This window comes from Bubalus bubalis, chromosome 16 (assembly GCF_019923935.1).
Source record: "Bubalus bubalis isolate 160015118507 breed Murrah chromosome 16, NDDB_SH_1, whole genome shotgun sequence".
Taxonomy (NCBI): domain Eukaryota; kingdom Metazoa; phylum Chordata; class Mammalia; order Artiodactyla; family Bovidae; genus Bubalus; species Bubalus bubalis.
This window is the reverse complement of record NC_059172.1, coordinates 80447533-80462853: the sequence shown is the minus strand read 5'-3', so window position 1 is coordinate 80462853 and position 15321 is coordinate 80447533. Positions and strand designations below refer to the sequence as shown.

The window sequence follows — 15321 nt, the reverse complement described above, 5'->3', positions numbered from 1 at the left end:
AGGAAAAATTCTGTTGCATCAACTCAAATCCCATATGAAGGGATGTTTTTTTTAACTTAAAGTTTAAGACATAATTCTATAAAACTTATTCTTAAACATACTGACCAACAAACATTTTAGTTTTTAACAATAAAGTTGCTTTTATAAATTTCAAATGAAAGAATTCTGCTTTACTAGATAAAAGCAGAGAACTTTATATTAAAACATACTTTTGTTTCTAATTAAAAAAACACATACTGCCTAATAAAACCTAATCCAAATCTAGAGAAATAAATAAAAACACACACACATCTATAGGTTTTCAGAGACCTTGTAATAAACATGTCAAGGAAATTATTATTTATTATATCCATGATAAAAGAGACAACAAAGGCTCAGACTACTCTATTAATTACTTTAAAAAGTCACATGGCTCTGTTTTGGGTGACTTAAGATTAGAATTGTATTTTATGTCAGCATTCCCCTCTCCCATTTATAAAACAAAACATATACACTTGGGATTTTCTGATTGTAGATAATTTTATTTCATTTTGTAAGAACAGGAGGATAATAGTTTGGGAAATATGAATACACCTTGACACAGAATAAAATAAAATTTGTTTCCCTTGTTTTTTATACTAGTTTACCTAAATAATGATACTACATTCTATGTGTGCTAAGAGACCACACAATCAGGTAAAGTGCATGATTCATGGGTTTCCTCCTTCTCCTTAATGACTAGGCCACAGGTATACATAAACTGGTATACATACATAATTAAGACAGCTTAATTATTATTAACTAGGTACACAGGTATACATACATAATTAAGGTAGCTTTTATGGGCTAGAGGTTAATTAAGTAGCTTAATTAATTATTAACTAGGTACACAGGTATACATACATAATTAAGGTAGCTTTTATGGGCTAGAGGTTAAGGTTAAAATGCAAAGGATGAACAAGAACCTGCTAATTTTGCTTCAGGGGAGAATGTTTTTATAATCTATAAAGCCAAAAGGGAAAGACCTAACTTATTGCCAATGATCAAATTTCTGGCACACTATACCATTACAGTTGATGTTAATAAGGCCTATTATAGTATCTCTCCTATTGTTGGTCCTCCACTCAACAATTCAACTAGAGTATAATTGAGTGTTTATTATGTATGAGGTACTGCTGGAGGTATTTGAGATACAAGAAAACTGGAAAAAAAAAAAGACTATTCTCATGGGGCTTACATTCTAATAGAGTAAGACAAACAACAAATAACAAATATAATAAATTATACAGTATGTTAGAAAGTAGTAGTGATATGAAAAGAAAATCACTGACCTGGAAACTAGGATTATGAAACAGAATTTCTGATATGTCAGTTGCCTAAGGTTAACTAAGTTAAAGAAATATAGTCTTACATTAATTGTGTGTGTGTGTGGTGTGCATGTGCACATGCTCAGGCATATCCGACTCTTCGTGACTCCATGGACTATAGCCCTCCAGGCTCTTCTTGTCCATGGGATTTCTCAGGCAAGAATATTGGAACGAATTGCCATTTCCTCCTCCCAGCGGATCTTCCTGACTCCAGGAACAAATCCACATCCCCGGTGTCTCCTGTGTTGCAGGCAGATTCTTTACCCATTGAGTCATAGGGGAAAGCCCTTACTTTAATTATATGTTAAAACACTGAACTAGATGCTGAGGATCTGAAGATAGATAAGACAGTCTTTGTCTTCAATGACATTTCAGTTTCATAAGACAGACCAATATATAGAGATAACCATACTAAAACACGCAGCATCACGTACTGCTGTTCAGTCACTAAGTCGTGTCTGACTCTTTGTGACTCTAGGAATTGCAGCATGCAAGGCTTCCCTGTCCATCACCATCTCCCTGAGTTTGCTCAAACTCATGTCCATTGAACCAGTGATACCATCCAACCATCTCATCCTCTGTTATCCCCTTTTCCTCTTGACCTCAGTCTTTCCCAGCATCAGGGTCTTTACCAATGAGTCAGTTTTTCGCATCAAGAAGGCAATTCTATGTGTGAGAATGTGAAAGAGGAATGGTAGAGACGTGAAGAAGACGATGCAGAAGAAGCTGGAGTTGCTGGGGAAAGGATTTCATTAGTTTTGTCATTATATTTGATTGGATATTATTATCTATTATTGCAAGAGTAATGAATGCACTTTTAGCAGTAAAGCTGCTATGAAAATTTATATGGCAAATTTAATTTTTTTTTAACATGATAGGTTTGATTTTAGCAGACACCTAATGCATTAACAAACTGTAAACTATCTAAGGACAAGATTTAATTTAAAATTTTAATATACATTTACACGTACTTTGAAAGTGACAGTCACTCAGTCGAGTCACTTTGTAACCCCATGGACTATAGTCCATGGAATTCTCCAGGCCAGAATACTGGAGTGGGTAGCTCTTCCCTTCTTCAGGGGATCTTCACAACCCCACATTGCGGGTGGATTTTTTACCAGCTGAGCCACAAGGGAAGCCCAAGAATACTGGAATTGGTAGCCTATCCCTTCTCTAGTGGATCTTTCTGACCCAGGAATCAAAGTGGGGTCTCCTGGATTGCAGACGGATTCTTTACCAACTGAGCTATCACATACTTTACTATATAGCAAGTATTTATTAACTTGAATGTTAGAAGAGGTAATATAACAGAACTTCAAGATTTATATATCATTTTTAACGAGTTATATTTTCAAATATGTCATATTCCCAATATTCTTATTTTTGTATTAGAACAGGTTGTATTTTGTACAGCTTGCTTCATGTTAAATCTTAACTTACTTTGATTTTTCACATAGGTAATACAATCTATTTCTGGTGACTTTGAGACTGGAGGAGAATTTCTTTATCATAGTTGGTACTTATATAATCTTTGACTCAGATAAATATCTAAAATCAGTCTAATACCTTAATTTGAAGCTTTGCTTCCTGAAGGCGACCTTTCCATGATGCCACAAATTTGAGGCTATCCACAGAACAGACCATAGCTCTGTAAAAGTGAAATGTCAAATGTCAGAAAGCAATAATTTTCAGGAGCTATAGAATATATTGACTATCACTCTTAATGCAGGTATATGAGGGGAGTTCAATAAATGTTTACCAGCTCAACTAAAATATTGATATTTATAATAAGATCTCAAAGTACAATCAATTTGAAGATACCCTAAAGCACAAAAAACAACTACATTTTTTCCCAGTGTTTTTGGAAGTGTCTCTTTCATTACATTCCAACTTAAAAATTATAGACTATATATGACATGATAATCCATATTTGTCTTTAAACAGTTTGATCTTAACCATCAAATACTGTTTCCCACCAAGAAGCCTAGTCAGCATTGTCTAAGAGAAATCTCTACAAAAAAGATGAAAATATTTTCATTCAGTTCAAAATGGCAGCCACTACTCACATGCAGCTTTTGAGAACTGCAAATGTGGCTAGTATATTGAGAAATCATATTTTTCCTTTGACCCCTTTTTATGGGATTGTTTATTTCTTCTGATATTAAGCTGAACAAGCTGTTTATATATATATATATTTTGGATACTGACCCCTTGGCCATTATTGCACTGTTTGCAAATATTTTCCCCCATTCCATTTTGTTGATGGTTTTCTTTGTTGTACAAAAGCTTTTAAGCTTAACGAGGTCCAATTTGTTTGAGACCCTCTGTACTTCCTATACTTGGATATCTATTTCCTCTTTCAGGTTTTTGAAGTTTCAGCATAATTTCCTCAAATACATTTCCATTCTTCTATCTTCTCCTTCTGAAACTAATATAATGCAAAAGTGAGGATACAATGTTCTCAGAGATATTTGTTTCTTGAATTGCTTTTTTGTTTTCCTTTCTGGTATTCTGACTGGATGATTTCCATTATTCTATCTTCCAGATTGCTTATGTGTTCCTCTGTATCAGTTAGTCTGCTATTCATTCCTTTTAATGTTTTTTTTTTTTTAATTTCAGCTATTGAATTATTTATTTTTCACTGGGTCTTTATATTTTCTGGTTCCTAGTGAAGAAGCTCATATTTTAGATTAATTCATTTTCCTAATTCAGTTAACATTTTCACTTCCAATATTTCCAATAATTTATCTGATAAATTGTTTATTTCTCTTTCATTATTTATTTTTTCAGGGGTTTTCTCTTGCTTTTTTCAATTAGGAGTAGCTCCTCTGGCTTTCTCATTTTACTTACTGTTCTCTGTCTCTATGAATTTAGGTGAAACAGTTACTTATTACATCTTGAAGGGGTATTCTTATGTGGGAGTATCTTGATGTGGACCCCATGTGCTCCATGCTTTTGATGGAAGAGCTAGATCTGATGCGGGTGCCAGTCACGTCTTTCCTCAGAGTGTGCTGTCAGCTATCACTTTGGTAAGGCTTGAATCTGAAGACAGAGTTGGCCTGGGGTGTGAGGCAAAACTTCCTCTCTGGTCAGTGGCCATCCTCGCCCTATTAAGGGAAGGGTCTGATCCTCTTGTGGCTGGAGTGGAAGACCTGTGCGTCAGGCATGGGCTGGCTCCATTCCCATTAAGCGTATGTCTTCCCCTCTCCCCACACCAGGAATTTTGTCCCTGGAGGGGAGTGCTGAAGCAAATGAGGGTCCTGTGCATAAAGCTGCCCAGTGTGCTGACTGTGTAGCCATCTGTGGTTCCGCTCAGATACAGCGCACGGTCAAGTCTTTCCGTGCTCACACCTGCCCAGATCCAGCGCTGTGCTGAGGCATGGACTGAGGGAGGCCAGAGTGTTTGCTTAGCTTGGGCTGTGGAGCATGATGAGGTGGCTGCAGCAGACCATGCATCCGCTACAGCAGCCCTCTCTCTGCCCCGTGGTGGGGGCAAGGCCTCTGTGTCTCTCACAGCTGATCACATCTTTCACACCCTCTATGTTCCACAGGGCAGGCAGGGCCTGTGTGGCTTTCTTTCACCCCCGTGGGGTGGGAAGTTAAGCTGTAGGATACAGTAGCTGCTCTCATAAATCCAGGATGCTTCTGGGGTACCACTTGAGTAGGTGCCAACAATGGCCACCACAGACCCCCCAGGGTCCAGCTCAGGACCGAGTCCCCTCTGCCTTCTAAGGCACAGTCTTTTCCCAGGTCCTGGTCACCTCAGATCCAGGGCCACACTGTAGCACAGAGCACGTGGGGCCAGAGATTTGCTTAGCTCGGGCTGGGGCGTACAATGAAGCAGTCACGGGAAATCCAGCAGCTGCTCGAGCAGACCTCTGTCCACTCTCCTTCAGGGCTAACCAGTGTGCACATACTTGTCTTGCATGGAGTCCCACCTTCCTCATGCTTTCTGTCTGTCCCAACAGTCCTCCAACCAGCAAAGGGGGTTTGTCTCCTCCATGCAGGACCCCAGGAATTGGATGCCCAGTCTGTAGTTTGATGTAGTATGAGGGTCTGCCCATAAAAATCCTCTTTTCCCTGAGTCTCCTTCTCAGGGTCACAGGTCCTGACTTGATTGCTTTTCTTTCCTTCCTACCCAATTATACGTGTTTTTTTCTTACAGCCTTGGTTATAAAGGAGTTCTTCTACCAGTTTCCAGTGAGTTTTCAGTGAGAATTGTTCCACACATAGATTATTTTTGAAGTGTTCATGGGGGGATGTGAGGTCCACATCCTCCTACTCCACCATCTTGGTCTCCTTGCTGCTGCTGCTAAGTCACTTCAGTCGTGTCACACTCTGTGCGACCCCATAAATGGCAGCCTTAATCCTATTTAAATTCATTAAAATTTAAATAGCTCTATTTGACTTCTGCCTACCATACTGGACACAATAGGTCTAGAAAGATAAATGACCAAAATGTTAAAAATTAGAGTTTGTTTATTTGAATTCTAATAAAAAAATCACATCATATTTCAAAAGCAATGTTCTCTAAAAGTTAACTGTTATTAACAGTAAAGTACTAAGAAATAACACAACTATTTGGATTCAACAATAAATTTATTTCTTGACAATCAAGCAAATGTGATCAGAAGTGAACAAAGTGTGCAATTAACCTCTCAGACAAATAAGTACTTCACTCTATTTACCTTGCAGTTTCCTGGCGAAGGGCATTGAGAAACGTGTCTGGATGGAAGAGTTCTGATAAGTCAAGTGTGTCAGAGAGAAGAGTCTGTTTTTCAGCTCTCTCTACCCAGCTCTAGAAGGAGGGAAATACACAAATACACATTTAAAAACTTTGCAGATTTGAAAGATAAATATCTATTAAAGAGTAACTATGCAGAAATCATTTTCAATGAGGAAGTAATGAAATTTCCAAATGCTCTGAAATGATGTGTAGGGAAAAAACTTCCACTGTATGTTATGAAATCTACTATAGCTTTTTGGCATAATATCCATCTATCACACAAAAAAGCTTCTTTGCACAACCTTTTGTCAGTATTTAGTGTTAGTCGCTCAGTTGAGTCCAACTCTTTGTGACCCTGTGGACTGTAGCCCGCCAGGCTCCTCTGTCCATGGAATTCGCCAGGCAAGAATACTGGAGTGAATTGCCATTCCCTTTTCCAGGGAATCTTTTTGTTAGTAGAGATCTACTCAGAATAAAAAGTGCAAAATATGACATTTAATCTCATATATGGCATTTAAGTCTGGACTAGTACTTCTTTTACTGATGACTCACCTTTCAAAGTATGCTCTGGAGATACTGAGCATCTAGGTCTAAAATTAGAATTCCCAAGGTTGCTAATTCTGGATTTGTATTCAAGATTTAATAGTAAATTTGCCATTTTACTAAATCAAGTATTATAGTGGACAGTAATGTCCAAGAAAAAATAATTTTTTTGTTAAAACATGTTTTTTTAAATAGTCTTTTCTACTTATCTGCCACTTTGTAAATCAATTTATACTCCATTTGGAGAAAGAAACATTATCATAAAGTATGTTTGATAAGTATAATGAAAGATTGGTTTTTGGAACAAATAAAAACAACAAAGTCGAGTGCAAATTTGTTATATGCTTTCCATGTATTGGCCAATTTTATGCTTACCACAGTCCTGAAGTTGGTTAATATTCCCATTTTACCATCAGAAAATGGAGGCATGGTGAGGTTAAGGGCATGCCCAAGGTCACATAGTGTTAGAGTCAGATAATAAACTCAGATGATTTGTTTCTCTGTAATATTTCCAGGCGGTGCTATTGTGCCTTAAGAGATAGATAGCTTTACTGACAATTTCTTAATCAGTTTGTTATTTCAGCTGGTACACAGTGATGGTACCATAGCAACTTTCAGAACTCTCATTTACTCAGTAATTAATTTTGCATGATTTATAAAGTCTAGGAAAAATAATTTATTTAATGTATTACTGTGTAGTGGAGAAGGGACTCCTCCACTGGGACCACTCTAGTATTCTTGTCTGAGAAATTCCATGGACAGAGGAGCCTCGTAGGCTACAGTTTATGGGGTTGCAAAGAGTCAGACATGACTTCGCAACTACAAGATTATTGTGTAGACAGGCTGCTTCATATCCTATAACACTCTGTTATGCATCCAAGCATTTATATCTGTCAGCAGATCTAGAATAGGAGAAATTAAAATCTCCAAAGCTAGTGTGCTTGCATTAATTAATATCTTCGTGCATCTGACTATTATTCCTACCCTACGAGTAGAAAAAATGTTCCTATGTCCATCCTACCAATTGATAATATGTTGATTTTAAAATGAGAAAAGACTATATTTTTCTTTTTAAATTTTTATTGGAGTACAGTTGATTTATAATGTTGGATTAGTTTTAGGTGTACAGCAAGGTGAATCCTTACACAAATACTATGTATATCCACTCATCTTTTTTTAGATTAAAAAAAAGCATAGACTTCACAAGTTATTACTAAAAAAGACACAAACAGAATATCTGACGAAAATGTGTTCAGAACCAATTATGTTAATGGTTAAATTTAAGATTTTGGACTACTACCCATATAAAGTTAATTATGAGGAATTATTTAAAATTTTAAAACATCTGTTACTAAATCATTCAATCAAGACAAATTTATAGATAAATTAATTATCTATTTGGGAGGAAAACATTCTTAATTAAAATAAAGCCTAAAGCCTAGATTCATTTCTATTCTATTATTCCTCAACTCCCCAAAATATAAATATAAATAGATATATATGGATTTTTTAAAATATAGAAATGATTAAAAAGATATCTCTTTAACAAAGTATAATTACTTTTTCTTAGATATTATCTTTTTAATAATGACACTTTTAAATAACAGTCTATAAAGTAGATATACCATAAAGCATTTATTTCTCAATTAAATAATTTAAAATTACACATAACAAAGATTATTTACTCCTTATCAAATATTTTATATCTGCCTTCTATTTTCATTATCTAACCACAGACAACAAATTATGCTTCCATGATCCATTTTTATTGTAAATATTAATTCCTATTATCTTAAAACAACTATTTTAAAATAATCACTTACTGTATAAATATATAAAATTATACTATTATTTCAAAAAATCCTTTAATTTTGAATTAAAAAACTCCAAGAGTTGTTGCTAACAATGGATGTGCATGGGTTCAAATTAATTGAAAGTTAGAGTCTGGCTGATAATCAGAATTTTACTTCATTAAAGTTTCAATTAAAATAAGTAGTCAAGAATAAGCTTTAGTAAAAATGTTTTTATTAATCTATAGTAACAATAACCTGTTAGTCTATTAAACTAAAGCAAAGGTATATTTGACAAGATAAAGTTTAAATAAAAAAGATTCTTTTAATGTATAATGCTATCTTTGAATAGGAAACTACACAAAATAAAGAGCCAGTACAGGAGTGAGTAGCAGTTCCCTTCTCCAGGGCATCTTCCCAACCCAGGGACTGAACTCAGATCTTCCGCATTGTAGGCAGATTCTTTATCAGCAGGGCCACTGGGAAAGCCCTTTAAATTTTTAATAACTACATTAAATCTGCTCATGAATGTTTATAGAAACTCTTATTCATAATCGCCAAAACTTGGAAGCAACAAAAATATATCCTTTATAGTAGGTGAATGGACTCATCAACTCTGTTATATTGTGACAATCGAATACTATTCAGTACTAAAAACAGATGAACTATCAAGCCATGAAAAGACATGGAGAAAACTTAAACGCATACACCTAAGTGAAAGAAATCATCCTGAAAAAACTTTACATACTGTATGATTCCAACTATATAACATTTTGGAAAAGGCCAAATTGCGGAGACAGTAATAAGATCAGTGGTTAGCAGGGATGAGGGAGCAGAGAGAGATAATAAATAGGAAGAACAGAGAATTTTTAGGGCTGTGAAAACACTATGTATGTTATTAAAATAATGGGTATATGCCACTGTATGTTTGCCCAATGCACAGAATGCTAACCATCGAGTGACCCCTAAAGTAAACCATGGACATGGATGATTAGGTGCGTCAACACAGATTCACCCTTGGTAAAAATGTACAGTTCTTCAGAGTTGATAATGAGGGAGTCTATGCATGTATTGGTGCAGGGAATATATGGGAAATCACTGTACCTTCATCTCAATTTTGTTGTAAGCCTAAGAGTGGTCTAAGAAATAGTCTTTAAAAAAAAAATGACATTTATATTCATTTAAGAGAACAGAAATAAAGACAATTAAACAGCATAATCTTTAATGAGCTTTGGACTGAACTTTCAACAAAGTTACAGATATTACTGGTACTTATTTTTCAGTAAATGTTTCCCCTTTATTCCACTCCAGATTACAGGCCGTGCTCTTTTTAAAGGACAACACTTGAGACTAAACATAAGACCTGTGCCTCTCCTATGATTATGAGACTACATATCCATAATGCTTCAAATGCTATACAATAGAGGTAATTATGGATGTAAGCAAACAAATAATAGAATTGAACAACTTAGCGGGGTTGGACAATTTCTTAAATATTATAAACACACACACACCAAGATTCATAGACAGAAAAACTTCTAAGCTGGATGAACCACAGAGATCATCAATATTTCCTTACTATAATGAAAAAGATTTTTCCAAGGTGATACAAGAAAATTTAAAAATACTGCAAGATTTTATTTTAAAAAGGCTAATGATGAAGTAGAATGCATAAACGGAAAGGGCATTCCTTCACTCATTCAGAAACACTTGCTGAAGGCAAGGAGCTTATCAACTAGTTAGGAGAGACCAAACATGCATAAATCGCTGTGCTAAAAGAAGTAAGTGGGAAAATCATACTAGACATGAATAATGGATCATGAATGATATGCTCCTATATGGACCAAAATATATAGAATTTTGAAGGAAAAGGCTGTTCTGCTAAGAATTTAACATCTAGTTAACTTACTGTTCATTTGTAAATATAGATGAGTATCCTTCTTTATGCCAGAGTTCAGAAAATAAATAAACCATACCTCTGTATCTTTTTTTCTTGTAAATACTACTCAAAAATGTTTTCCAACTGTTTTATATATTACTCAAAATTAAGATTTTTAAAGATGTAGGAGTCATTTAAATATAGATATAAATCTAAATGGTGGTTATCATAGACCACTGGGGAATGGAAAAGTTCAATAAACAGTGCTGGTGGAAAATGATTAACTTTTTGGAGGAAAAAAGTTTAAACTTTAATTCTTATCCAGCCTAAATTTATGTTAATTGCATTCAGAGTTGAACTAATATTGAAAAAGAGAAAGCCAATTTAAGACAAAGGAAAAATAAGATTATGTCTGATTAGAAAAATATATTAATTATAAAAAATTCTGTATATAAAAATTATCATAAACAAGGCAAAAGCCACTGAAATTAAATTTGGAAAAAAATTTTCCACAAATATGGAAATGAATTCAGTTCAGTTCAGTTCAGGCACTCAGTCATGTCTGACTCATTGAGACTCCATGAATTGCAGCATGCCAGGCCTCCCTGTCCATCACCTACTCCTGGAGTTGACTCAAACCTTACGTCCATCGAGTTGGTGATGCCATCCAGCCATCTCATCCTCTGTCGTCCCCTTCTTCTCCTTCCCCCAATCCCTCCCAGCATCAGAGTCTTTTCCAATGAGTCAACTCTTCGCATGAGATGGCCAAAGTACTGGAGTTTCAGCTTTAGCATCATTCCTTCCAAAGAAATCCCAGGGCTGATCTCCTTCAGAATGGACTGGTTGGATCTCCTTGCAGTCCAAGGGACTCTCAAGAGTCTTCTCCTACACCACAGTTCAAAAGCATCAATTCTTTGGCGCTCAGCTTTCTTCACAGTCCAACTCTCACATCCATACATGACCACTGGAAAAACCATAGCCTTGACCAGATGGACCTTTGTTGGCAAAGTAATGTCTCTGCTTTTCAATATGCTATCTAGGTTGGTCATAACTTTCCTTCCAAGGAGTAAGCATCTTTTAATATCATGGCTGCAGTCACCACCTGCAGTGATTTTGGAGCCCCCCAAAATAAATTAGTAACATTAAAATAACTATAGATTGCATACATGCTTATCAAAACATAAAAGTATCATTCTTAATAGTTATGTTAATTTAAAAAAGTAAGATATGCTTTTAGTCCTTTAGAATAGCAGAATGACAAATGATAAAGCTCAAGTGCTGGCAAGTACACTACCCGGACAAAATTTTTGTAGAGTATACACTGGTGCAATATTTTTATAAGTAATTTGATTAATGTGCCAAAAGCTTTAAAAATATTCAAGCCATATTACTCAGTAATTCCTTTTCTTGGGATGTAATTAAGGAAATAATCAAGAGATTATTAAGGTTTGCTCATTTAAGATTATTTGCAGTATGAAGAAATTCGTTGTTGTTCAGTCACTCAGTTGTGTCCGACTCTTTGCAACACCATGGACTGCAGCATGCCAGGCGTCCCTGTCCTTCACCATCTCCTGGAGCTTGCTCAAACTCAAGACCCTTGAGCCGGTGATACCATCCAACCATCTCATCCTCTGTTGTCCCCTTCTCCTCCTGCCTCCAATCCTTCCCAGCATCAGGGTCTTTTCTAATGAGATGGCTCTTTGTATCAGGTGGCCAAAGCATTGGAGCTTCAGCATCAATCCTTCCAATGGATATTCAGGGTTGCTTTCCTTTAGGATTGACTGCTCTGATCTCCTTGCAGTCCAAGGGACTCTGAAGAGTCTTCTCCAACACCACAGTTCAAAAGCATCAATTCTTTGGGGCTCACCTTTTTTATAGTACAACTCTCACATCCATACATGATTACTAGAAAACCATAGATTTGACTAGATGGACTTTTGTCAGCAAAGGAATGTCTTTGCAGTGATTTTGGAGCCCAAGAAAATAAACACTGTTTCCATTGTTTCCCCATCTATTTGCCATGAAGTGATGGAACTGGATGCCATGATCTTTGTTGTTTGAATGTTGAGTTTCAAGCCAGCTTTTTCACTCTCCTCTTTTACCTTCATCAAGAGGCTCTTTAGTTCTTCTTCACTTTCTGCCATAAGGGTGGTGTCATCTTCATATCTGAGGTTTTGATATTTCTCCCGGAAATCTTGATTCCAGCTTGTGCTTCATCCAGCCTGGCATTTCTCATGATTTACTCTGCATAGATATTAAATAAGCAGTGTGACAGTATACAGCCTTGACCTACTCCTTTCCCAGTTTGGAACCAGTCCATTGTTTCATGTTCAGTTCTAACTGTTGCTTCTTGACCTGCACACAGGTTTCGCAGGAGGCAGTTAATGTGGTCTGGTATTCCCATCTCTTGAAGAATTTTCCACAGTTTGCTGTGATCCACATAGTAAAAGGCATTAACGTAGTTAATGAAGCATAAGTAGATGTTTTTCTGGAATTCTTTTGCTTTTTCTATGATCCAACAGATGTAGGCAACTTGATCTCTGGTGCCTCTGCCTCTCCTAAATTCATCTTGAACATCTGGAAGTTTTCAGTTCAGATACTGCTGAAGCCTAACTTGGAGAATTTTGAGCATTACTTTGATGGCATGAAAAATGAGTGCAATTGTGCGGTAGTTTGAACATTCTTTGACATTGTCCTTCTTTGGGATTGGAATGAAAACGTACCTTTTCCAGTCCTGGGGCCACTGCTGCATTTTTCAAATTTGCTGGCATATTGAGTGTAGCACATTAACAGCATCACCTTTTAGGATCTGAAAGGAATGCATGTACGCCCGTAGCGGATTCATGTCAATGTATGACAAAACCAATACAATATTGTAAAGTAATTAGCCTCCAATTAAAATAAATAAATTTATACTAAAAAAATAAAATAAAAATAAAGATAGCAAAGTAAGAAAAAAAAAAAAAAAAAAGAAAGAGCTCAGCTGGAATTCCATCACCTCCGCTAGCTTTGCTCATAGTGGTGCTTCCTAAGGCCCACTTGACTTCACACTCCAAGATATATGACTCTAGGTGAGTACAACATGGCGGTATCTGGGTAATTAAGACTTCTTTTCGTATAGTTCTTCTGTGTATTCCTGCTACCTCCTCTTAATACCTTCTGCTTCGGTTAGGACCATACTGTTTCTGTCCTTTATTGTGCACGTCTCTGCATGATATGTTTCCTTGGATCTCTAATTTTCGTGAAGAGATCTCTAGTCTTTCCCATTCGACATTTTCCTGCATTTTTTTTCCTTTAATTAAAAATAGAAATTATATATAACGTATATGTGCTGTGCTTATTTGTCCAGTCATGTTCCACTCTTTGCAACCCATGGCCTGAAGCCCGCTAGGCTCCTCTGTCCATGGGATTCTCCAGGCAAGAATACTGGAATGGGTTGCCATGCCCTCCTCCAGGGGATCTTCCCACCCAGAGATCAAACTCAGGTCTCCTGCGTTGTAGGTAGATTCTTTGCCGACTGGGCCACCAGGGAAGCCCTTATGATAATGTACATAAAATAATATAAATTAGCTAATTAAATTATGGTACATGAATACAGTAAAATATTATATAACAATAAAAACTAGTATTTGAAAAATATTTGATGACATTGGAAAGTGTTCATTACTTAACATATTTATCAGAATGTATACATAGTATTAGCCTAATTATGTAAAAATAATTGAACACATAAAAAACATTGATGAAAATCATTATCAACTTACATCATTTCAACTGGGTCTGGCCTAAACTCTACTAATGACTGTCTTCATTGATATTTTATAGCAATTATTTAGTATAAGATGAAATACATTAGTAAACTATGACATTTTTATTTTGTTTTAATGAATTGTGTTTCTTCAAAAAATGGTTTAAGGCAAATAACAAATAATTCAGGCAATCATTTTTCTCAGTGTGACATCTTTTATGCTTCTTCATCTTTTCTCAAAATTACTTAGTATAAATTACAGATTTAAGGATTTGAGAACAAATTCATCTAGAATTAAAATCTAATATATCTGGGATGAAATTAAGTACAACCAGTCATTAACTGGAGTAAACAACACATTAAAAGTGATTAGCAGGTTGACAACTCTGTACATAAGAAGTTTCTCAGTTTATTGGACAAAAAGATAAGCTGCAGCTCATCAACAGGTAGATTATCAGGAATTATACTGGAATTAAAACTTCAGAATTAGTTTAAAGACAAATAACATAGTTCTTCCTAGAAAGACTTGCTATACCAACTTCAAAAAGTAGTGGGTGTACTACTAGATATTTACCCTTCTTTAGTCTAAATTTTTCCTAAATGCAAACCTAGGTTTGCATCAACATTTATCAAATCTTATACATTAGTACTAGTAATTTAAGTAATATACTAGTAATATAAGTAATTAGTACTAGTAATATAAGCATGGGAGAAAAGATAAATTAGGTAAGCTCCCCAAGTTTCAATTTCAAGTCATTACTTTAAGTACCTTGTGAGACTGAGATGTAAAACCTGGAGTTCAAGAGAACAAGACTGATTTGGACAAGTTTTCTGGAGATCTAATCATTTTGAGTTATGATCCTTAAAGAGATAATTTATTGCCTCATGTACTCCACTAATAAAGTTACCTTGCTTATCAACTTTAGAGAACTGTTTTTCTAAAAGTGTATTAAATGTGCTGCAGTTAAGATTCCATCCATGTATATTCTGCTAACCATTTACATTGATTTTAACTCTTCATAGTATCTCAGAATTTTGATGTACTGTGTTTTGATTTTTACTCAGCAAAATTAATTCCTAATTTTCTTTTTGATATCCTCTTCTCCCAACAGTTCAGTTCTGTTCAGTTCAGTCGCTCAGTCATGTCTGACCTGCGACCCCATGGACTGCAGCATGCCAGGCTTCCCGGTCCATCACCAAATCCCGAAGCCTATTCAAACTTATGCCCATCATGTCGGTGATGCCAACCAACCATCTCATCCTTTGTCAGCCCCTTCTCCTGCCCTCAA

At 35.8% G+C, this 15321-nt stretch overlaps 1 protein-coding gene across 3 annotated transcripts in view; it reads right to left on the bottom strand.

The window, feature by feature from the left end:
* The window catches only part of DYNC2H1 (dynein cytoplasmic 2 heavy chain 1), a 399828-nt gene that overhangs the window by 29608 nt on the left and 354899 nt on the right, over nt 1–15321 (bottom strand). For 2 of the 3 annotated variants that reach the window (XM_044929811.2, XM_044929810.2), the window contains exons 86-87: nt 6035–6144; nt 2913–2994 (exon numbers count right to left, since the gene is read on the bottom strand). In XM_044929811.2, coding sequence (XP_044785746.2) covers nt 2913–2994; nt 6035–6144 — 192 coding nt within the window. Of the gene's footprint in view, nt 1–469; nt 2082–2912; nt 2995–6034; nt 6145–15321 lie in introns of those variants that run through there. The other variant, XM_044929812.2, reaches the window with a different exon arrangement.